We start from the raw sequence: 23,445 nt of genomic DNA on the forward strand, positions 1-23,445 counted from the left end.
TGCGATATCTTTGCCCATGATTAAGTAAAAATAGATCAACGTTTTTGTTTCTTTAAACTGTTCATATTCAGTTGAAGTTTCTCGGCGAAAATCTTTTGTTTTTAAGAAACAATGCAGAAATAGAAATAAACACTTTTCGACATCTTCTACATTTTTTATCAGATTAAGGTTTCAATGGTACCGTTGTAAATCGGGGCTTATTGTCATCTTTAACATCTGGGAAAAACAACGATTTTCAAGAGGGTGGAGTGGTTGGTTGGGGGCGGTTACATGAAAATAATTTTTAAAGAAAAATCTTGTAGGATATCGAAGATTCCAGAACCTACGATGAAGGAGGAGGAGAACCCCTACTGGAAGTACTGGATCGATATCAAGAACTTGATGACAGAATTTACAGGTTCAACATCTTACATTTCCCATGGAGTGTTAAACTTTTGATTTATTTGCAATTTAAAATCTTCGGCTCGAGTCTTAATTCCTTAAATCCAGTTTAAGGCTTAATCTTCGACCCAACTTACGAATCAGCTGACAACATCTTGTGCATGTGTCACGTGATTGACAGCTGCCAACTCTTAGACTCAACTTAAGGCTCAATGAAAATAAAACCGACCTTGGTTGGTTTAAGTTTAAAAACAGGCTCAATGTTGAGTCTTTTTCTCATCACATCTCTCGAATCTGCTAATTCCAACCATGTGAAAATTAACCGAATACATTATGTAACTTTTTTTATTTAAAATTATTTGTAACTTAAATTCAAAAGCCTTAAATTAGAGACAGCAATAGCATGGACCTCAGTCTTATTTTTTAAATCGCGGGCTCTGTAAAAACCTCCTTATGCTTCTCTAAACAGATGGAGAAGGTCAAAGTTGTGCAATATTACTGGTACAAATATGTGACTTTGTAGCTCCTTTAGTTTAGATTTTTACGCCAACTTCTTTCAGAGAAGAAAACATTAAAGTATTTTCATTATTATCGATTTTTCCGTAAGGGACATTTTAGAAATTCCGTTGACGGGAAGAGTCGTTCAGTTTCAAATCATTAACTGAAAGTTCAGCTGTCAATTGAAAACGAAAAGTGGAACAAAATGGGCCTGTCTTTTACGATTAGATTGAATATTATATTAAAATGCCCAACCCTTTAATGTAAATATTTATTTATATTATTGTCGCTAGATGTCTCTGCAACTGCCGTATTTGTGCTCTTGATGAAAACTCATAAATATTTATTTATATTGTTATCGCTAGATGTCTCTGCAGCTGATTTATCTGGATTAGTTCTGCACCTAGAGTGTGAAACAGCAGAGAAGAAAACAGAACAGCAGATTCAACTTAAAATCAGGAAAACAATGATTTAAATTTTTTAAACTTTGTTTAAATATTATTCTTTTTGTATGTATGTTGTATTCTGTATTCCATATAGATATTTCTTATGTTCACATTCCCTAATCTGTGCGTCATGCTCCGTACTCCCTGATTTACGTGTTCCTTATATTTTTCCTTCCTTTTCTGATCAGTGTTCAATGTTCCCAATTGTCATCTCCCTATTCCAGAGTTTTATGATTATCATTGTAGGATTATTTCTAACCATAGATAAATAAATAAACATAGATAGCTTATGTACGCAAAATCACCAAGAATTGTACAGTCCGCGAACTCATACTTCTAAGGGTCAAAGTGTACTTCAATGATAAGCGGGGTGATTTGGTGTTTTAATGGATTTCATAATAGAGTGTAAATTAACTCCGGGAATGGAACTATTTGAACAACAATATTTCACTGAGCAATATATCATATTGACGAGAACTGAAGAAGGACATGAGAAGGAATAAACTAACTTAAATTTCTGTCTACAGAACTCATCTACACCACAAGTACTCAATGCCATAAGAACAGCCAATGTTCACAACCGACCTAATTAATCTATAAAATAGGAATATCTTTAAAACACCTCTGTACATTTATATCTTTCAAGATGAAAAATGTCGTCTTATGCGCAATCTATCGTTATCTATGTTTCTAACCATGTAATCAAATTCCAGAATTCTACGTGAGCAAGGTTCAGGATTTAGAGGAAAAGGATAAGTCAGGAATTTTTATGAACAATAATATTTGTCGTTTATTACAAAGGGGATCTTCTCTACATATTATAGTGGGGTCATATTAATATTATATATTTATATGATATATTGATTTTATATTATATATTGATATTAGATATATGTATTTAATTTATTTACTATATATTATACTAGCCAAAGTGCCCGGCGTTGCCCGTGGAATTTTTTGAAATCAAATCTTTTTAAAAAATCCGGGTTTTATGAAAAAAATCTCGATTAAAAAAATCGATTTTTGAAAAAAAAATCTAGAATTTAATTAAACCTATATTACTTTCCGGGCACCCTAAAAAAATGTCAGCCCATTCGGTCCAGCCGTTTGGCCGGCTGTAGGGAACATATAGACGAATGTCTTGTTTTATTATATTATAGCTTGGGAACCCGGCCCTGCAGCGCTGCCTAAATTTGAGGCAAATTGGTCCAGGGGTTCGCAAGTTATGATGAGACAAACAAACAAACAGACAAACAAAGATTACAAAGATATGTTAGAATTAGATACAGGAGTCCAACTATAAACATGATAATCTAAAAGAAGACCAAGCACTAAATAGAATAAAATGTTTCAGTACGTCATTTAAACTGCTCTTCAAATTTATTTAAATGAAACTTATATAAAGAATATTATATATCATATATCAGAAATATATATATATATATATACAAATATATCATATTTTGGGACAAAAGTTTCTCTCTGAAAGATTACGAAAAAGTAATTTATCAAGAATCTTCAATTTATGTGTCGACACAATTATTAATCAAAAATCCAGAGTACAAAACAAAACATGTTTTTTTTAATATAAAAATGCATTTTAACATTCTTTAAAACGTTTCAGAAACACATTAAAAACAAACAAAAAAAGTTTAACGTTGATTTCATTTTATTCTGAAACATGTATTTGAAAAAATATATTGTTGTTTCTCAGAAATGATTCACAGTATCGAATTTTCGTCTCAACCTCTACAAGAAAATCAGTGGTAAGTAGTACACAATATATATTCACACTAAACTAAGCTAAATACACCAATATTCACACTAAACTAAGCTAAATACACCAATATTTACACTAAACTAAGCTAAATACATCAATATTCACACTAAACTAAGCTAAATACACCAATATTCACACTAAAATAAGTTAAATACACCAATATTCACACTAAAATAAGTTAAATGCACCAATATTCACACTAAACTAAGCTAAATACACCAATATTCACACTAAAATAAGTTAAATACACCAATATTCACACTAAAATAAGTTAAATGCACCAATATTCACACTAAACTAAGTTAAATACACCAATATTCACACTAAACTAAGCTAAATACACCAATATTCACACTAAACTAAGTTAAATGCATCAATATTAACACTAAACTAAGTTAAATGCACCAATATTCACACTAAAATACGCCAATATTCACACTAAAATAAGCTAAATACAACAATATTCACACTAAACTAAGCTAAATACACCAGTATTCACACTAAACTAAGCTAGATACACCAATATTCACACTAAACTAAGCTAGATACACCAATATTCACACTAAACTAAGTTAAATACACCAATATTCACACTAAACTAAGCTAAATACACCAATATTCACACTAAACTAAGTTAAATACACCAATATTCACAGTAAACTAAGTTAAATGCACCAATATTAACTCTAAACTAAGTTAAATGCACCAATATTCACACTAAACTATGCTAAATACACCAATTTTCACACTAAACTAAGTTAAATGCACCAATATTCACAATAAACTAAGTTAAATGCACTAATACCTTTAAACAGGTTTGACTTGTTGTGGTTTCGAAAAAAAACATGTTTTCCCTGATCTGACATGTTTTTGCTTTAGGTTGGAGAAAACACGGTGTTCCATGTTCGTCTCAACCGATATATTAAGCATGTATTCTATATCCTAGGAATAATATTTCATTCAATTTTGAGAAAATTGTTTGTTTTCATTAAAACCTCCTTTAAGATTAAAAAACTTTGTTAAAAAAGAACAAGAATGAATAGAAATACCATAAAAAGAATTTTTCCATTATTATATACGTTAGGCTTGTCAGCTGCTCAACATTTTGCGGATTTTTCTACAAACATTGATAGATTTTCTAAAATTAAAATATCAACATTTTTCTAGGTAAAATTGTTCACTTTTCATCATCCATATAAACCTTTCTTGGGGTCTTGTGAAATAACAAAGGTTATATACGACATCAGGAGCCAAAGAAATTGAGTCCTTGCCACAAACTCAAATTTTCTTATCCCTATATCTTTGCAACTGATGGTGTAAACCTTTAATGTTTCTGACTTAATTTTTTTATCTTTAACCAGAATTATTTCAAAGTTGGAAATATCTAAGGTCTACAGATTGGGTTGCAAATATGGGATTGCAAATTAGAGTGTGCGGCAAAGACTCAATTCCATTTTATACATATATACATTGAAGACAATTACATAAATAGATATATATAAGAACATTGAACATTTGAGTGTATATAGAAAACAATATATTGAATCAAGAGCAGCAAATATGTTAAAAGCTTAGTTTTACCAAAACGCGAGAACATCAAAACATATAAATAGTTTCATAGTTTCAAAATGAATATTTTGAAAGTCTAAAATATCCTAAATTGAATAATGAATATTAGCTGGAAGTGGAGGTATACATGAGAGTTTTAGCCTTGATATGAAGTTTTATCTTTCAAAAACTTTTCATATCTCAATCCTTCAGGTATCTTTAAAATATATAGGGTGTTTCAAAAAACAGGATGATTAGAGGGGTTTATTGACTTTCAATGTAGTAAAAATTATCAAACTTTGGACCCATGTTATTAAGGTTAATTCTGGAAAGGGTTTTTTGTGTTTCACATTTTTGATTCAAGTAAATATTTGTAAAGAGGGTAACAAAATGGCTTGAAACTCCATAATCACCCTTTTTTGGGGACATATTTTTTAGGGACTTTTTCTTTTCCAATCTTTAGCTTAAATCGAAATTAAATTTGACATTAAATACTTTGTTTTAAGTTTGTTTTATTAAGATTTCACCTTTGTAAAAGTTGGGGTCTGTCTCCGTTTTTACATTCCGTCTAATTATGGCATGGCATGTCTTATTCACATGGTACCCTAAAATTGTTCCGAGCTAAAATTGATGGTATCAGTAGCGGATTTATGCAAAAGACTCAAAAAGAAAATTGATGAATTTATCTCTCTTTCAATATCTTATATTAAAAGGGTACTGTTGTGAATAAGGCATGCCAATAGACACTCTATAATTGAAAGGTCAATTGAAATTTGAGTCTATATTAAAATAAAAGAATTTAATTTTTTTAAAGGGAGTGACCGGCTATGTAAGGTAGTTGAACTGAGTATGCAGTGTTGTGGAAAACTTCTTTCGGATTCATTTGAAACATATTAAACTTTTTAAAGATCTGTAAATCCTGTGTTTGAGCGCAAATTCGACGTTCAAAACTTCTACTTTGGGGGTGGATACGTTTTCAGAATTAGTTTTTTTTAAATTATTAAATAAAGACAACGAAAAATAAAGAAAAATTATACAGTAATCTAATTACATGGTTAGAAACATATTTCTCAAAAGAAATTTGTCAATAAATCAATTATTTCGTTTTCATCATTATATTGAATTTTTAATTTTCTTTTAATTTATCCGCAGATTTCTTCAAATTCTTTAAATGTCGTCTTTTCAATAATAATTCTATAAAATCTGCAGAAAATCTTTGTGATTAATGAGAAACCAGAATAATGAGAAAATAGAAACTAATAATTAAACAAGATTACTTATTTTCGATGATAAGATTACTTTTTATTTTCTCAACATGTTCCTAAACATCACGTCTGTAGTTTATTGAAGAACTTTTTTTAATTTTATGTCGTCATTATTTAATAATTTAAAATTCTGAAAACGTATTCATCCACAAAGTAGGAGTTTTGAACGTCGAATTAGCGCTTAAACTCAGGATTTATAGATCTCAAATGTCTCAAATGAATCCGAAAGAAGTTTTCCACACCACTGCATACTCAGTTAAACTACCTTGCATAGCCGGTCACTCCCTTAAAATTTTTCTTTAATCTATAAATTGCTCCGATTATTTCAGCTTCATAATTTTAATTTATTAATTTTATCAAATTTATATTATGTGCTAGCTGACTTAAGGGTACGGCGTTGCCCGTGGAATTTTTTAAAATCGAATTTTAGAAGAAATGAATTTTTATTTTGAATTTTTTTTTGTCTATGTTACCCCTGGGTCACACATGGGTTCCCTCAAAATAATTCAACCCATTTGGTCCAGCCGTTTGGCCTGCTATAGGAAATATAGATATAAAATCTAATGCTTAAAAAAATTAAAATCTTTCACTTTTTACTTCTACTCTTATTGCTGCAGGAGATGATGCCAACTGCTAGTTTGCTAGTTTACTGTGTGGATAGAGAAGGAAATATTATTTCAGATTCAATATCCTTCCCTGTATATCCTGTACAGCGCAATCAGGTAAGTCACGCAAACTTGCCGTGTCAGTGATTTTAATTTGTATCTAACGCAGACTAAAGTCAGACCGTGTCAACCTAGTTGCACCAGCTAGTTCGGCCTACAGAGCTAGGCTAACTATGCATACCCCTGCCGTGTGTCCCCTGTGTAATTGGTGTACTGGACAGGGCAGTACAAAATAGGACCGAAAAGGTCGGTTCAGTTCAGCTCAGATTCAAATGTAAAAGAGTTGAGTGTGACACACATATATCTTGCCAGCCTACATTGGTTGCAAAGCCCAGTTTATCGACTCCACCTAGGTAGTCTAGACTTTAATCTGTAAACTCCGCGGTTCTTTTCAAGTACCATACCGGTCCGAATTTTATACAGCAGAACAAGCTATATAGTGCAGAAAATGAATAATCCCCTTTCTAGTGAAATTTAAGTGGACTAGTCGGTACTACTAACTTAACACTCAAACTTAACTCACAAATGAGCTGAACTATCGTTAAAAAATGGCAATGTTGTTGAAAACTACGAAATTATTATCAATGAAAAAAGAAATTTTGAATTTTTGAACTCATTTTTAACATTTCTAAATTTAAGTCTCAGTTTTCAACTTAAAATGGTGTTTTATGTCATTTTGGAAATCCCATTCATATCGTGTCTTAAAAATTCATGGACCAAAAGAAAGATTCAAAATATTACCGCTAGAAAGTAGAAACACTTTGTAATAAAACAAAAATGGTCTCAATGTGAGTAACCCTGTATAATATAGATTTGATAAATCCCTGCAAAAATATCCCTCATTATAATATATTTTGCTGATTCAACAGAAAGGGTCTACTTCTCTCTAAATCTTTTTCTTTTTTGTCTTTTTCAATAAATCCAATTTGAAACATTGAAGTTTGCATTTAAAAGAAAAATTTATAATTGAATCTAACTTTAAAGTTATTTTAGTTCATACAAATAGCAAAAAACAATTTGTCATCAAATTTTCAAAAATTCATAATGAAACTGAGTTCTTGTCGAAAACTTAAATTTTCTAAACCCTTCATATTTGTAACCTAAAAATTTTAACTTTCAATTTTGAATTCTATAGTTTTAATTGGGTTGCAAAGATTAAAACATTAGAGTTTGTGTAAGAACTCAGTTCTTTTCAGGGATGGGAAAATTATTGGTTTATAGCTTTATAACTCCGTTGGGGACAGTTAACACAGGAAGAATGGGAGGTTACAGGGATATCATAGAGATTGCGAGCAAAAATTAATTTTTGATAATAGTAAAAAATTTTTCTTCACTTTTTCAGTGAAAATTATTTTTTTTCTACTTTCGAATCTGATGACTTGATAAAGTGCCCTGGATACGGCATAGTTTTTTTTTTTATTAATTTATGACTAGGTTTACTGCAGGCATAAACACCTACCCTAGTTCCAACTTTCAATAGATAAATTTAATTAGCAAAATTACACAAAATAAAACAACAATTCATCTATGTTTGAGTTATATAGAATAAATCCCGAATTTATCTCTCTCCTCTCCCCCTCATAGTATGAACCTCGATGTTTTTAATTTCACTCTTTGTATACAAGGAGCCAAATCCATTAGAACAAGCGTTTTACCTCCTCCCCCCGCCTTACAAACCACTGTCCTCGGTACACTTGACTTTGCTAAAGTAATAGCACGATAAAAGTGAAATCGTGTATGTATAACGATTTTTCAAAATGGCCCAAAAATACCTAATATTGTTGTGGCAATTTATTTCTATAATCATTTTGTAACAAAAACCTTACTTCAACAAATTATTTTAAGTCATTATCTATGCGGATACAACCTCCGAATTCGTCAATATCTATCACTCAAGATACAACCTTTATATTAGTCAGTATCTATCACTCAAGATACAACCTTTATATTAGTCAGTATCTATCACTCAAGATAAAACCTTTTTATTTGTCAGTATCTATCACTCAAGATACAACCTTTATATTCGTCAGTATCTATCCATCAAGATACAGCTTTTATATTCGTCAGTATCTATCACTCGAGATACAACTTGCTCTAGAGCTCAGTGGTCCACAATATAATTTCTTAGTCTGTATCAATCCAGATACAACACTCTCTGTATTTATCAGTCAATTGAGATACAACTCAAGTCCAACTTGCTTGCTATACAAGAAATATTACTCTAATACCGTAATCAAGCAGAATTCTTATTCCAACTAACTTATATTTAAATCAGTTATTGTATAGTACATGTTTATGATGAACATAGTTAAATTAAATTGCAGTTAAAAGTTAAATTTTTGAACGTAGTGAGAGTATAATGTTATCAAGTATGTTCAGGTTTACAAATATAGGGTTTACTTCTATATTTATTACATTTATAAACTCAAATACATACCATGATTTTCAAAGATTTTTCTTTATATTATATTTGTTGGAAACGAAAGAAGTAATTTTGTAAAACGTTTTCCAATAATTAAACAAATCACGGATTATTGATTTGTTTTCTTAATCATCAATCTGAGTAACAATAAGTGGAAAAGTGTCGAAAATAACAATTTCTGTTCTTTGTCTCATCTGCTAGTATAAATCCGCAAGTAACTTTTACGGAAAGAATTAAAAAAAATAAGAAGAGTATATGTACTATTCCACCGCTCGTACTGAAAACAAAAATAAAGAATATTTCCCATTTTTATATGTTCATTTATTTGCTGTTCAGCGAGGAACTTTAAAAAGTGGAGTGGAGTATTTGCCACAAACCTAATTTTCCATTCCCTATATCTTTGCTACTTGATGAAGTAAAGCTTTAATATTTCAAACTTAGATCATTTTATGTAACAGAATTTAAAGGGATTATAAAATCAGAGTTTGTGGCAAAGGCCCAATTCTTCAAATTTCTTTTAATGTCGTCTTTGTAATGCAATTCAAGGACATCTACAGGAAACGTTTAAGAACAGTTACAGATTTCTGAACCAAATGACTGAATTATCTATTTGTCTTGATAAGAATTAATTTTATTTTCTCAGCCTATTCCTAAGCAGAAAATAAGATGATAACAAATAAGATGATAACAGATTTTTCGTCGATTTTCTGTAATTTTTGGGTTTAGGTATCCGTTGATCTGACTCAAACTCTGGCCGGTCAACTTGAACTCTTGGTTTCAGGGCAGCCAGGAACTCTAGCTTCAGGTATATACTTTATCTAGCCAGGAACTCTAGCTTCAGGTATACTTTATCTAGCCAGGAACTCCAGCTTCAGGTATACTTTATCTTGCCAGGAACTCTAGCTTCAGGTATATACTTTATCTAGCCAGGAACTCTAGCTTTAGGTATACTTTATCTTGCCAGAAACTCTAGCTTCAGGTATACTTTATCTAGCCAGGAACTCTAGCTTCAGATATACTTTATCTTGCCAGAAACTCTAGCTTCAGGTATACTTTATCTAGCACGAAACTCTAGCTTCAGGCATATTTTATCTAGCCAGGAACTCTAGCTTCAGGTATACTTTATCTAACCAGGAACTCTAGCTTTAGGTATACTTTATCTAACCAGGAACTCTAGATTTAGGTATACTTTATCTAACCAGGAACTCTAGCTTTAAGTATACTTTATCTAGCCAGGAACTCTAGCTTCAGGTATACTTTATCTAACCAGGAACTGTTTAGTATGTTTAATCTTTAAAGCTTTAGGATCTTTAGTCTCTAAAACTTTAGAATCTTTAATCTCTATAACTTTAGAATCTTAAATCTTTTAAACTTTAGGATCTTTAATCTATAAAACTTTTGGATCTTTAATCTCTTAAACTTTAGTATTTTTAATCTATAAAGTTTTAGGATCTTTAATCTCTTAAACTTTAGGATCTTTAATCTATAAAACTTTTGGATCTTTAATCTCTTAAACTTTAGTATCTTTAATCTATAAAGGTTTAGTATCTTTAATCTCTTAAACTTTAGGATCTTTAATCTATAAAACCTTAGAATCTTTAATCTTTTAAACTTTAGGATCTTTAATATATAAAACTTTTATCTTTAATCTCTTAAACTTTAGTATCTTTAATCTATAAAGCTTTAGGATCTTTACTCTCTTAAACTTTAGGATCTTTAATCTGGGAAACTTTAGGATCTTTAATCTGGGAAACTTTAGGATCTTTATGTGGATCTTTAATCTCTAAAACTTCAGAATTTTTAATCTCTTTAACTTTAGAATCTTTAATCTCTAAAACTTTAGGATCTTTAATCTATAAAACTTTAGGATCTTTAATCTATACAATTCAGGATCTTTAATCTATAAAACTTAGGATTTTTAATCTATTAAATTTTGGATCTTTAATCTCTAAAACTTTAGGATCTTCAATCTATAAAACTTTAGGATCGCTAATCAATAAAACTTTAGGATCTTTAATCTCTAAAACTTCAGGATCTTTTATCTATAAATCTTTAGGATCTTTTATCTTTTAAATTTAGGATCTTTAATCTCTAAAACTTTAGGATCTTTTATCTATAAATCTTTAGGATCTTTAAGCTATTAAATTTAGGTTCTTTAATCTCTTACACTTTAGGATCTTTTATCTATAAATCTTTAGGATCTTTAATCTTTTAAATGTAGGATCTTTAATCTATTAAATTAAGGATCTCTAATCTATAAAACTTTAGGATTTTCAATCTATTAAATTTAGGATCTTTTATCTATTAAATTTAGGATCTTTTATCTTTAAATTTAGGATCTTTAATCTATAAAACTTTAGGATCTTTAATCTATTAAATTTAGGATCTTTAATCTATAAAACTTTAGGATCTTTAATCTATTAAATTCAGGATCTTTAATCTATTAAATTTAGGATCTTTAATCTCTAAGCCACTGTGGGAATTGGTTGAACCGACTCCAACTACAAAAGAACTTAGAACCCGGACACCGGATAATATAAGCTCAGGTATTTAATAAATATTTATATTTTCACAAATATTAAAATACAATTAAATTTGTTATCAGAACTATTTTATTTGAAAAAAAAGTCCACATGGAAGTATGAACTCAATTCACTGTTTTTTGTTAACCCTAATGTTCTAATACTCAACTCTTTGCAACCTGATGTTGGTGTCCTGATATTTCAAACTTTGAATTTTGTTAGATCAATTAAACAATCAATGTTTGAAATGCAAGCCGTCAGGTTGCAAAGATAAAGGGATAAATCATATTCTTTTTTCTTAACTTTAAATAAAAGTTTTTTTTTCATTTATTTAGATTCAAGATTTAGCGAGTCAGACTTGTTTCTGTTTACAGATGGAAATTCTAAGGCAACACTTTTTTCTCACAAACATTTTGAACTTAAACCCCACGTTCGAAGCAGCCAACTGTACACTGTACAGCGTACATACACCCTGACATACAAACTTTAGACGATTAATTATAAGACGTTACAGTACAACAATTAAATAATCTTCATCTTGTGAAAGATATTGTGAGAACGTTAGGAAAATCTCTCGAACATTTTAAAATACCAAACATTTTTTTAAGAGTTTTGAACCAAATGTTAGGAATTTTGAAAGAAATGTTAGGAATTTCGAAGCAAATGTCAGGTAATTCGAACAATGTGTTGGGAATTTCGAACCAAATGTTAGGAATTTTGAACCAGAGGTAAGGAATTTCGAATAAAATTATAGGAATTTTGAGCAAAGTGTTAGTAATTTCGAATCAAATGTCAGGAATTTTGAACCGAAGGTTAGGAATTTTGAACAAAATGATAGGAATTTTGAACAAATTGTTAGGAATTTCGAATCAAATGTTAGGAATTTCGAATTTTCCCAAAATTAGCTTTGTAATACAGCTTCTGGGAGAAAATACAAACTTCAGATTTAAGTTTTACCGTACACTTTTTTTATACATTAATATGGGAATTGGTTATCAAATTTCTTGGGAGGAAAACTACTTTTAATGTATTACATTTTGTATGTAATATATATATTAGATATATATCTCTACATTACTTTAAATAAATGTCTAAACTTTATAAACAAATCAAAACAAATCAAAACAAACATAATAAATAAAGATACAGAAACATTTCATTAATTAAAATAAGTTGTGTGCATACTATGTATAAGTTATGTGGTTAAAAAGAAACTTTTATAAAAGAATCCCCAATCCCTAATTTTAATTTTTCATTCATAAAGCTACATATGAAGTTTTTTCAAAAATTGTTTTAAAGATTGTTTATTTATCTATAAAGGAATTGAGTTTTGCCAAGATTTTCTAATCTCTATATCTTTGTAACCCAATGTTGTAATCCTTAGATATTTCAAACTAATAATACTTATAGATAAAATAATCTTAGTTCGAAATATCAAAGGTTTGCACCATTAGGTTGCAAAGATATTGGGATCAGAAGATTTGAGTTTGTGGCAAAAACTCAATTCCTTTGGCTTGTTTGTTTCTTGTTTCGCTTCTATCCAACAAACGTTAAAACGGCTGAACCGATCGGACCCCTAATTTTTGTGATAAAGTAAACAAAAATTCAGAAGAATAGTTTAGATTGAAAAATATTCATATATAAATTTTTTTAATATCATCAATAAAAAACCAAAAATATCCGCGACATCAAAACTGAGATAAAAATTGTTGGCACGTATAGCGAGCTACCGGACAAGAGGAAAAAATTGGACACGAGGCTTCGCAAGGACAAGATACTGCTCTAGGACAAGGAGGACAAACACAAGATTGTCCTCCTGGTCTAACATCCTGTCCTGATGGATTTTGTCACGCATCATGTTCTTCATGTTTTCACAGGTTAGACAAACTTTTTAAGAACCACGTAAAAAATTCCCTCAAAATCATTATTGGATTTTTTTGTAAGCGCAGATAATTCACAATGAACAGTCACAGAAGGAGTATGCGATATTACTGATGCGGCCTTGTGACCTTGTAGCTCCTCGTTTTGATTTTAAATTTACCTGGTTAAAGATTATAAATTACAAGCTCTTTTATTCTTTTGAATATCTCATATAGTTGTTAACATGTAAGAATTCCATCTTCAGTAAAATTCACCTTAGTTTGACATGGGGCCTCTAAAAGTGTTGTTTAAATTTTTGTATTAACTAAGTTTGGTGTATAGAATCAGATAATTAGTCTGAAGGCAGTTAACTTGGCAAATAGGAACGGTGTCCTGTGCCAAATACTAACAAATACTTTATGCAAAAGATAACACAGATAGGAGACGAGAGAGGCATTGACATTATTTTTGTGTGTTAAAGGGACTATAGGTTTAATAACATTGATATTAAATCTATTTGAATATGTTTAATAACATTGATATTAAATCTATTTGAATAGGTTTAATTACATTGATATTNTTAATATTTAATATATTCGAATATGTTTAATAACATTAATATTTAATCTATTTGAATGTTTTTAATAACCTTAATATTTAATCAATTTGAATGTGTTTAAGAACCTTAATATTTAATCTATTTGAATATGTTTAATAACATTAATATTTAATATATTCGAATATGTTTAATAACATTAATATTTAATATATTCGAATATGTTTAAGAACATTAATATTTAATCTATTTGAATTTGTTTAATAACCTTAATATTTAATCTATTCGAATATGTTTAATAACATTAATATTTAATCTATTCGAATATGTTTAAGAACATTAATATTTAATCTATTTGAATATGTTTAATAACCTTAATATTTAATCTATTTGAATATGTTTAATAACATTAATATTTAATCTATTCGAATATGTTTAATAACATTAATATTTAATATATTTGAATATGTTTAATAACATTAATATATAATATATTTGAATGTGTTTAATAACATTAATATTTAATATATTTATGTTTAATAACATTAATATTTAATCTATTCGAATATGTTTAATAACATTAATATTTAATATATTCGAATATGTTTAATAACATTAATATTTAATATATTCCAATATTTTTAATAACATTAATATTTATTATATTCGAATATGTTTAATAACATTAATATTTAATATATTCGAATATGTTTAATAACATTACAAATTTCGTTTCTTGGAATTTACAGTGTCTAAGAACTGCCAGGGGTAGTTTTAGAATTGAAATACTTATGCAAATCAGAGGTTCTTAAAACCTTAAAAAACGGAAAATATCAGGGCTTACTGTTGTTTTAGCCTAGGGTGATGAACTTTTGGTGATTTTTTTTTTAGTTTACCCCCCTTGGCGGACGTTGTTCACATACCTAAAAACCGTTATTAAGAAAAAACTCAGTTTAAAAATTAATTTTTACCCAATAAAGTCCATTTTTATAGAGCTTTTTGTAAAAAAGCGTTTTTTAAAAAAGCAAAAATGTTCGTATCTTTCGTGAGCGAACGAAATGCGAAAATGAAGCGAAATGGTCTCGTAAAAAACGATTTTTCCTTTTCAATGGCCATTTTTCGAATCACGGAAGTTCGTAGTGAGATTTTGACTGCATTGGAGTTTGGAGACCACCGTAGGGAATTCATTTTCACTTGCGGCGTTTGAAAAAATACTTTTTACAATTTAAGACTTTACGCAGGGTGATTTACATTCCACTGGAGGGATTCAGATATCTTTCCAGGGGGTTATAATTCCACTGGAGGGATTTAGATATACTTCCAGGGGGTTATAATTCCACTGGAGGGATTTAGATATACTTCCAGGGGGTTATAATTCCACTGGAGGGATTCAGATATCCTTCCTAGGGGTTTATAATTCCACTGGAGGGATTTAGATATACTTCCAGGGGGTTATAATTCCACTGGAGGGATTTAGATATACTTCCAGGGGGTTATAATTCCACTGGAGGGATTCAGATATCCTTCCTAGGGGTTTATAATTTCACTGGAGGGATTCAGATATCCTTCCTAGGAGTTTATAAGTCCACTGGAAGGAATCAGATATCCTTTCTAGTAGTTTATCATTCCACTGGAGGGATTCAGATATCTTTCCATGGTTTTTTTTAATTCCACTGGTGGGATTCAGAAATCCTTCCCAGGGGTTTATAATTCCACTGGAGGCATTCAGATATCTATCTGGGGGTTTATAATTCCCCTGGAGGGATTCTGATTTCTTTCCAGAGTGTTTATGAATTTACTGGTGGGATTCAGAAATATTTCCAGTGGATTTATGACCCCCCTGGAAAGATATCTGAATCCCTCCAGTGGAATTACACACCTCTAGGAAGGATATCTGAATCCCTCCAGTGGAATTATAAACCCCCTGGAAAGATATCTGAATCCCTCCAATGGAATGTAAAGTTTTAAATTTTAAAAAGCATTTTTTCAAACCCCTCCAGTGAAAATAAAATCCCTCCGGTGGTCTCCAGTAGAATTGAAATCTTACTACGAACTTCTTTGAGTCCTATTTTTCCCGATAAAAGTGAAAAGGCAAATCGGTCAAGGGATTCATGAGTTATGATTAGACAAACAGAAATTACAACTTTATAAATATAGATTAATATTTGAAAAATGGACGGAAAGCTTATTCAATATTTATTATTTTCTAGATCCTGTGAGAATGGTGAAAGTGAGCCTGGGTTTAACATTATTCCAAGTTTTGTCTCCGGCTCTGATTGGTTGGATCTTACAACAAATAGGGACGGAGTAAAAATGGAAAATTTTACTCTCAGGTAACAGCTGATTTAAATTCATATATCTTTGGAACCTAGTGGTGTAAACCATGGATATTTCAAATATAGATTAATTGATCTAACTGAATTCATATTTTGAAATGTCTAAGATTTCTGAGATTGGTTGGGAATGATAGGATTTGTGGCATGCAGAGACTCAAACCATTTAACGAGTTTTTGGGGTTGCTAAACTGTGTACCACCGGTTCATATTTGAATCACCGATTCAAAATAAACTGAACCATAACTCTGAATTATAATTTCAAATTTGAACCAGCAGTTGCTAGTTCAGCTACGTAGCTCAAATTTATTATTTTCTGTCCCTGGTTCAACAAATAATTTATTTTACAACCCCTGTGCTGTTAGCCAATTCATATAAAGTACAATCAAAGAAATCCTTTTATATGTCCATTGTCCACAAAAACCTTATATGCCCACAAAAACTTTAAAGGCCCACAGAAACAATTTTTTCGTATACAGAAAAGTACAAAATTCCTTTTTTAATAGCATCAACAGTTATAATGTTAAATTATTAATCATAGGAATGTTAAAAAGGTTGTTTCTAATAATATGTTTTTAATAATATCTTTTAAAATAAGAAAATAATAAATTTTAAAGTAAATGAAGTTTAAAATAATGGATAAAATAAATAAATAAATAAATAAATAAATAAATAAATAAATAAATAAACAAATAAATAATAAATTGGCTTAATGACTTTTGTAGGAAAGATGAGGAGTATATTCTCCAAACAGTTGAGCCTGGAGAATATTTAAGGTGACAAAACTCTTGATTTCCAAAAACTTTAACACCGGACTTGGAAACTTTAACTCCGGACTTGGAAACTTTAACACCGGACTTGGAAACTTGTACACCGGACTTGGAAACTTTAACACCGGACTTGGAAACTTGTACACCGAACTTGGAAACTTTAACACCGGACTTGGAAACTTTAACACCGGACTTGGAAACTTTAACACCGGACTTGGAAACTTTAACACCGGACTTGGAAACTTTAACGCCGGACTTGGAAACTTTAACGCCGGACTTGGAAACTTTAACGCCGGACTTGGAAACTTTAACACCGGACTTGGAAACTTTAACACCGGACTCGGAAACTTTAACGCCGGACTTGGAAACTTTAATGCCGGACTTGGAAACTTTAACGCCGGACTTGGAAACTTTAATGCCGGACTTGGAAACTTTAACGCCGGACTTGGAAACTTTAACGCCGGACTTGGAAACTCTTTAACGCCGGACTTGGAAACTTTAACACCGGACTTAGAAACTTTTGTTTTGTCATAATTACGATAGATTGATATTGATGTCCACTGTGGGCAGTTTTAATTTAAGAATTCTATGTCCAATTCACAAAGGTACCCTGTAGAACTTTGTTAATCATATTCATAAACGGCTGAGATATGCACGTTTTTTTCCTTCTTTTTGACAGCTTAGAATAACATGATTTGTATAGCTAGAATTATAAAGATATCTCCGCAACTCTTGATTTGAAGGGTATCGTTGTGAATTGTATGTGTTACTCTTCAGAAATGTTGCCGATTAAGATTATGTTAACAGTCCCTGTCCCTGTAAAAATGTAAACGTAAAAAATAAATAGTTTTTAAATAGTCTTCATCCTTCGCAGACTTGAGCCTTCAAGAGTTGAAAACCCAAGTCAATTGTTTTTCTTCTGACCCCAAGTCTAGACTAAACTCGATTCTTGGCTTGAGCTTTACTTGGGCTTAAATAGACACTACGACCAGGTTTTACTCGAGTTTTAAGCTATTAAAAGATCAGGTTTTTTTTATAACTAGCACCTTATACCTTCATGTTTTATTTGGACACTTTTATATTTGTTTTCTAATTCAGCGATTTTTAATGTATAGACATTTTTTATTTTGTTTTTCTAAAGTTTTATTATTTGTAGACTTGAAAAGTATGGTATAGGAGTAGAGGAAGAATATTCTTTAACTGTCTCAGGACCTAAGACTGCCAGGCAAGACATTTTTCAATATTTTTCTTTTTTTTTATTTGTCATTTGACAAGTAGTGGTTTTTATATAAAACAATATTTTCAAAAATGTTGATTGAAAGATTAAAATAAGAAATTTGAACTTGAAGCGAATTGTGTTTAACGAGATAGAGTTTCGATTTTGGAGTTTTGTTCAACTGACTATTTCTTGCCCCGATGTTGTGTAGACCTTTGATAATTCAAACAAATAGATCCAATAGTAAAAGATATATATATATTGAATATTACAGAGATTAGAACATTGTAATTTGGGGCGAATAATCTGCTTTTTCACAACTTTTAAACTTCAATTCTTAATTTCTACATTTTCTGATGGTTTACCACCTAAACAGATTCAGGAAACGTTCCGTAAGCGTACGATTCAATATTAACCAAAAAAAAAAAAATTGCAACCAATCAATACTTTTATTTTTTGATAAATTTACGATCTAAACCTGTCTAGGTTGGGTGAGGAGGTATATATTGTTCTCACAGTGATAAACCGTATCCCGGAGACACTTACAGGACTGATCTTGATTCCGGACTCGGAGGACTTCTCATTCGTTCTATCTCAGGACGAAAACCTTGCCAAGGAATTATAGCAATTTCAAATATTTAATAAATATTAATATTTGATGGAATATAAATTTTCTTTGTTTGCCAAGAACGAATGCAATCTTATTTAAGAGAGTTATTGAGATCTAACTTTTTAAAAATTTCTAATTTTAATATCTGTAATGATAGGAAGGAAAGAGATTACAGTTTGCCACTGCTGGAAACTCATTTTCACAGGTTTCTTTTTATAGACTGTTAAATATTTTGGAATATTTAGATTAGAACGTTTCCGTACAAAACGTTTCCTTAAAAAACGTCTTCTAACTAAATGTTTCCTCACAAGACGTTTCCAACACGAAACATTTCCTGCCACAAAACGTCTCCTTACAAAATCTTTCCTTACAGAACGTTTTCTTACGGAACGTTTCTTTACAAAACGTTCCATTACTGAATGTTTCCTCACAAATGTTTCCTAGACCAAATGTTTCCTGCCACAAAACGTTTCCTGCCACAAAACGTTTCCTTACAAAACGTTTCCTTACCAAACGTTTTCTTACTGAATATTTCCTCACAAACGAATCCTGCAAAAAAACGTTTCCTGTCACAAAACGTTTCCAGCACTAAACGTTTCCTGCCACAAAACGTTTCCAGCGCAAAACGTTTCCAGCACAAAACGTTTCCTGTCACAAAACGTTTCATACGACAAAACGTTTCCTTACAAAAAGTTTCATTAAAAACGTTTCCTTACAAAACGTTTCCTCACAAAACGTTTCCTTACGAAACGTTTCCTTACTAAACGTTTCCTTGCCAAACGTTCCCTTAGTGAATGTTTCCTCACAAAATGTTCATTAAGGAAACGTTCAGTGAGGAAACGTTTTGTAGATTACTTAAATCAAGGTCATAATGCAAGGAAAGTTAATTGCAGTCGAGTATACTCTGCGTACATATTGAAACCAGTTCTCTCTGGGCGGAACTTGTAAACAAGAATAGATGCATCAGTGTTCGTTTAGTATCCAAGGAGCATAAAAGCATTGAAGTTTGAAAATTTTGATAACTAATTCACATAGTAGTTTCCTAAGACCAGAATATTTCATTTATTTTTTGTGTGAAAGATGGATCCCATGTCAGGCTGTGACATCCGTCTCTTGTGTTTACATTAGCGCCCAGAGACAGTACACTGCAGTACAAAAGATGCGTACACCTGTAAAATAACTTTCCTTGCATTTTAACTTTGACTTAATTACAGATTTGCTTTCACACATTGTTGATTTAATTGGATCCAATGATTTCATCAAGATAATTATAATTGAATTGAAATTTAAAAAAAACTGTTTAAATCTGAATATAATTGCACTCCCTAAAAATATACGTTGTAACTTATACTGTCTAATCTTTCATCAAAATTTTAAATATGTAGAATTGTTTTTGATGCATTTTTGTTTCTTGAGAAGCATTTAGCCTATTTGTAATAATATATACAAATATATAAACTAGAAGGTATAAACTATGTAGATTGAAAGTGTTATGAAGAAATTAAATTAATATAATAATGTATACAAATATATAAACTAAAAGGTATAAACTATGTAGATTGAAAGTGTTATGAAGAAATTAAATTAATATAATAATATATACAAATATATAAACTAAAAGGTATAAACTATGTAGATTGAAAGTGTTATGAAGAAATTAAACTAATATAATAATATATACAAATATATAAACTAAAAGGTATAAACTATGTAGATTGAAAGTGTTGTGAAGAAATTAAATTAATGTTTTAATGAATATTTAATGTTTCTCTAACTTTGATCCATCTGCAGAGCAGTGGAATATCAGAAGAGAAATCAAATATGTTTAGTTAAAACCAAGGTACTAAAGCAAGGAAAATTAATTGTGATTGTTTAAACTCTGCTTACATATTGAAACAAGTTCTCGTTGGGTGGAATTTGTAAACAAAAATAGATGCATCAGTGTTTGCTTAGTATCCGAGGAGGAGCAAAGCATTAAATTTTGATAATTCACATAATAGTTTTCTTTGACCAGAATATTTCAAAGATTATTTTTGTGAAAATTGATTCCATGTCAGGCTGTGACACTCGTCTTGTGTTTACAATAGCGCCCAGAGACAGTACACTGCAATACAAAAGATGCGTACACTTCTGAAATAACTTTCCTTGCATTAGTACCTTGGTTAAAACCAAGGTTTTTTATTTAGATTAGATTTTCTGGAAAAAGTGACAATGTCGTTGGCCAGAGGGGGAGAAGGAATATTTTCTTCACTTGGCAGCTGTAAAAAGTGGAGAAAATCCCTCCCCCCCCCTCACCAGCAGCGTTGTCACTTCAGCTTCCGCCAATAATAAGTTACGTCATATGTCCACTGCTGTGAAGACGACATTTACCAAAGATTGGAGCGCATCTAGAGTATTTAGCCTTAATAAATAACCTTGGTGAAAACACAAGGCTTTAAAACTATTGTTTTATATAAGTACAGACCCAACAACAGATAGAACACGTTGGGTAAAGGATACAATACATACAGTCTATAAACAGTAAAATTAGGACAGTAAACCAAATTAATTTTCACCTTCTTATGGGATTAATGTGACATATTTGGGTCCGTATTCGGTAGCCCTTATAAGAAAAAAACTTTATTTACTTACTAGCTTGGGAACCCGGCGCTGCCCATGTTACTCAAAGATACTCCCGCCGTTAACCCGACATTGTTTGTATATTACGATTTTTTTGTCAATAAATTTGACATTTTAACAAACAAACAAACAGAGATTACTACTTCATACATATATATATAGAAATTTTTTTTTAGCTTGTTGTAAAGATTAGATTGCACAGAATTGGGACTGTATCTGTACATGGTACAGCAGTTTCAGGCACTACAAGGGATACTGCTGTACATACCGTACATGTACACAAAAGAGGGTACACCCAGTACAGGTATAAAGAAACTGATTCCTCATTTCAAACATAGATTTTTCATATTCTGATCTGAACTGATTAGGTTTCAAAGATATAGGTTACAAAATAAAGATTAATTATTTATAAGATGAATATTTAAAAGGGAAACTTTGTATTTACATTTTAAAAGATTTTTTTTGAAAAAAGTTTGTACTGATTTAAAGGGACTGTAGACGAAATTTCACATTGCCCTTTGTTAAAACAAAATGGCATGTCCGATTATCAACAGTACCTATAAAAAGATTTGTATGATCGAGAAAGAATAAGCTATCATTGTTTTTATTTTTCAAAATATATTTCCAATCTCTTTATAAGAGCGAATAGAGGTTTTGCTTAAAATTCAAATCTGCCTATTTATTAAAAGTAAATTCAAGCTATATAAAGCATAAAGTCTGACCGCGTCAACCTTTTTACACCGGCTAGTCCTGTACATAGACTAGGTACAGTACAAACTGGGAACGGAACGGTTGACCCGGCTCGGAAATTCAAATGTACTACGGCTGCCCGTGACTCAAAGTTCTTATGTTCAGGCACAGCTCTGTCGGCGTAGATCTGGATGGGTCAGCCTATTCTGTTCAGCAGTTTAGGGTTGAGAACAAGGGGGAGAATACGGTGGAAATCAATATCAGCGAGGACGTTATTGGACCACTTCACGTCCAAACAAAACCTTCGGTAAAATTTTAAAATCTTCAATTGTCGTGTATTATCATGATAACGGAAATTAAGTATTTAATGGCATATGTTATAAAGAGAAGTTTTATTGGTTGGATTTAGATAGTAGGAGAATAATACAAACATTTGGTGAAATTTTAATAATTTCTAACTGTCGTATATCAAAATGGCGGCAAGTTTAAGTATTTAATGGCCTTTATTATAACGCAAAGTTTTAGTTTTTTAGATTGAGCTGATTACGCAATGCAAATGATTTGACTATGAGCTATGACTCTTTCAAATGTTTCGAATAATTTTGACTATGGCACAAATTTGAATATTATTCAATTTGCAATGCAGTTGCGTAAATGAAATGAAGTTGATTGATTGACATTAGTAAAAATGACTAAAATAGCGCACACTATAACGCAAAGGTTTAGCTGTTTTAGATTGAGCTGATTACGCAATGCAAATGATTTGAATAGCGTTAACTATGAGTTATGATTCTTTAAAATGTTTTGAATAAATTTGACTGTGAGTTATGGCTCTTTAAAATGTTTTAAATAATTTTGACTATGAGTTATGACTCTTTAAAATGTTTTGAATAATTTTGACTATAAGTTATGACTCTTTAAAATGTTTTGAATAATTTTGACTATGAGTTATGACTCTTTAAAATGTTTTGAATAATTTTGACTATGACGCAAATTTGAATAGTTTGAAATTGCGTAGGTTGGATGCCAAGACCCAGTTTCTAAACTGGGAACTATTCTTCAAATATTTAAATACAGAAAGTATAAAACTGTCAGGTGAGATAATATATTTGTTTATTTTAAGATTGAACATTTATAAACAAGAGGGAAGTATTCAGTGGTTGGCGTTAATATAAATACAATGAAGACGACTTTTCTATTTATCTTTAGAGAAATCTAAACAAGCTTTTTCAAATACAAGTTTAGTTTAGTTCGAAATATCAAA

General features: G+C 30.6%; 1 protein-coding gene across 1 annotated transcript in view; it reads left to right on the forward strand.

Moving 5' to 3' along the window:
• The first annotated feature begins 305 nt into the window (after positions 1-305).
• The window catches only part of LOC111709615 (uncharacterized), a 38,931-nt gene continuing 15,791 nt past the window's right edge, over positions 306-23,445 (forward strand). The window contains exons 1-18 of the mRNA XM_023483355.1: positions 306-397; positions 1,245-1,338; positions 3,040-3,091; positions 3,985-4,051; positions 4,784-4,866; positions 6,536-6,640; positions 9,732-9,810; positions 11,459-11,551; positions 11,863-11,915; positions 13,250-13,404; positions 16,154-16,276; positions 17,002-17,052; positions 18,203-18,271; positions 18,749-18,878; positions 19,030-19,077; positions 21,668-21,795; positions 22,347-22,488; positions 23,200-23,276. Coding sequence (XP_023339123.1) covers positions 328-397; positions 1,245-1,338; positions 3,040-3,091; positions 3,985-4,051; positions 4,784-4,866; positions 6,536-6,640; positions 9,732-9,810; positions 11,459-11,551; positions 11,863-11,915; positions 13,250-13,404; positions 16,154-16,276; positions 17,002-17,052; positions 18,203-18,271; positions 18,749-18,878; positions 19,030-19,077; positions 21,668-21,795; positions 22,347-22,488; positions 23,200-23,276 — 1,619 coding nt within the window. The 5' untranslated portion in view covers positions 306-327. The remainder of the gene's footprint in view (positions 398-1,244; positions 1,339-3,039; positions 3,092-3,984; positions 4,052-4,783; positions 4,867-6,535; positions 6,641-9,731; positions 9,811-11,458; positions 11,552-11,862; positions 11,916-13,249; positions 13,405-16,153; positions 16,277-17,001; positions 17,053-18,202; positions 18,272-18,748; positions 18,879-19,029; positions 19,078-21,667; positions 21,796-22,346; positions 22,489-23,199; positions 23,277-23,445) is intronic.

Source organism: Eurytemora carolleeae, unplaced genomic scaffold (genome assembly GCF_000591075.1).
Source record: "Eurytemora carolleeae unplaced genomic scaffold, Eaff_2.0 scaffold987, whole genome shotgun sequence".
Lineage (NCBI taxonomy): Eukaryota > Metazoa > Arthropoda > Copepoda > Calanoida > Temoridae > Eurytemora > Eurytemora carolleeae.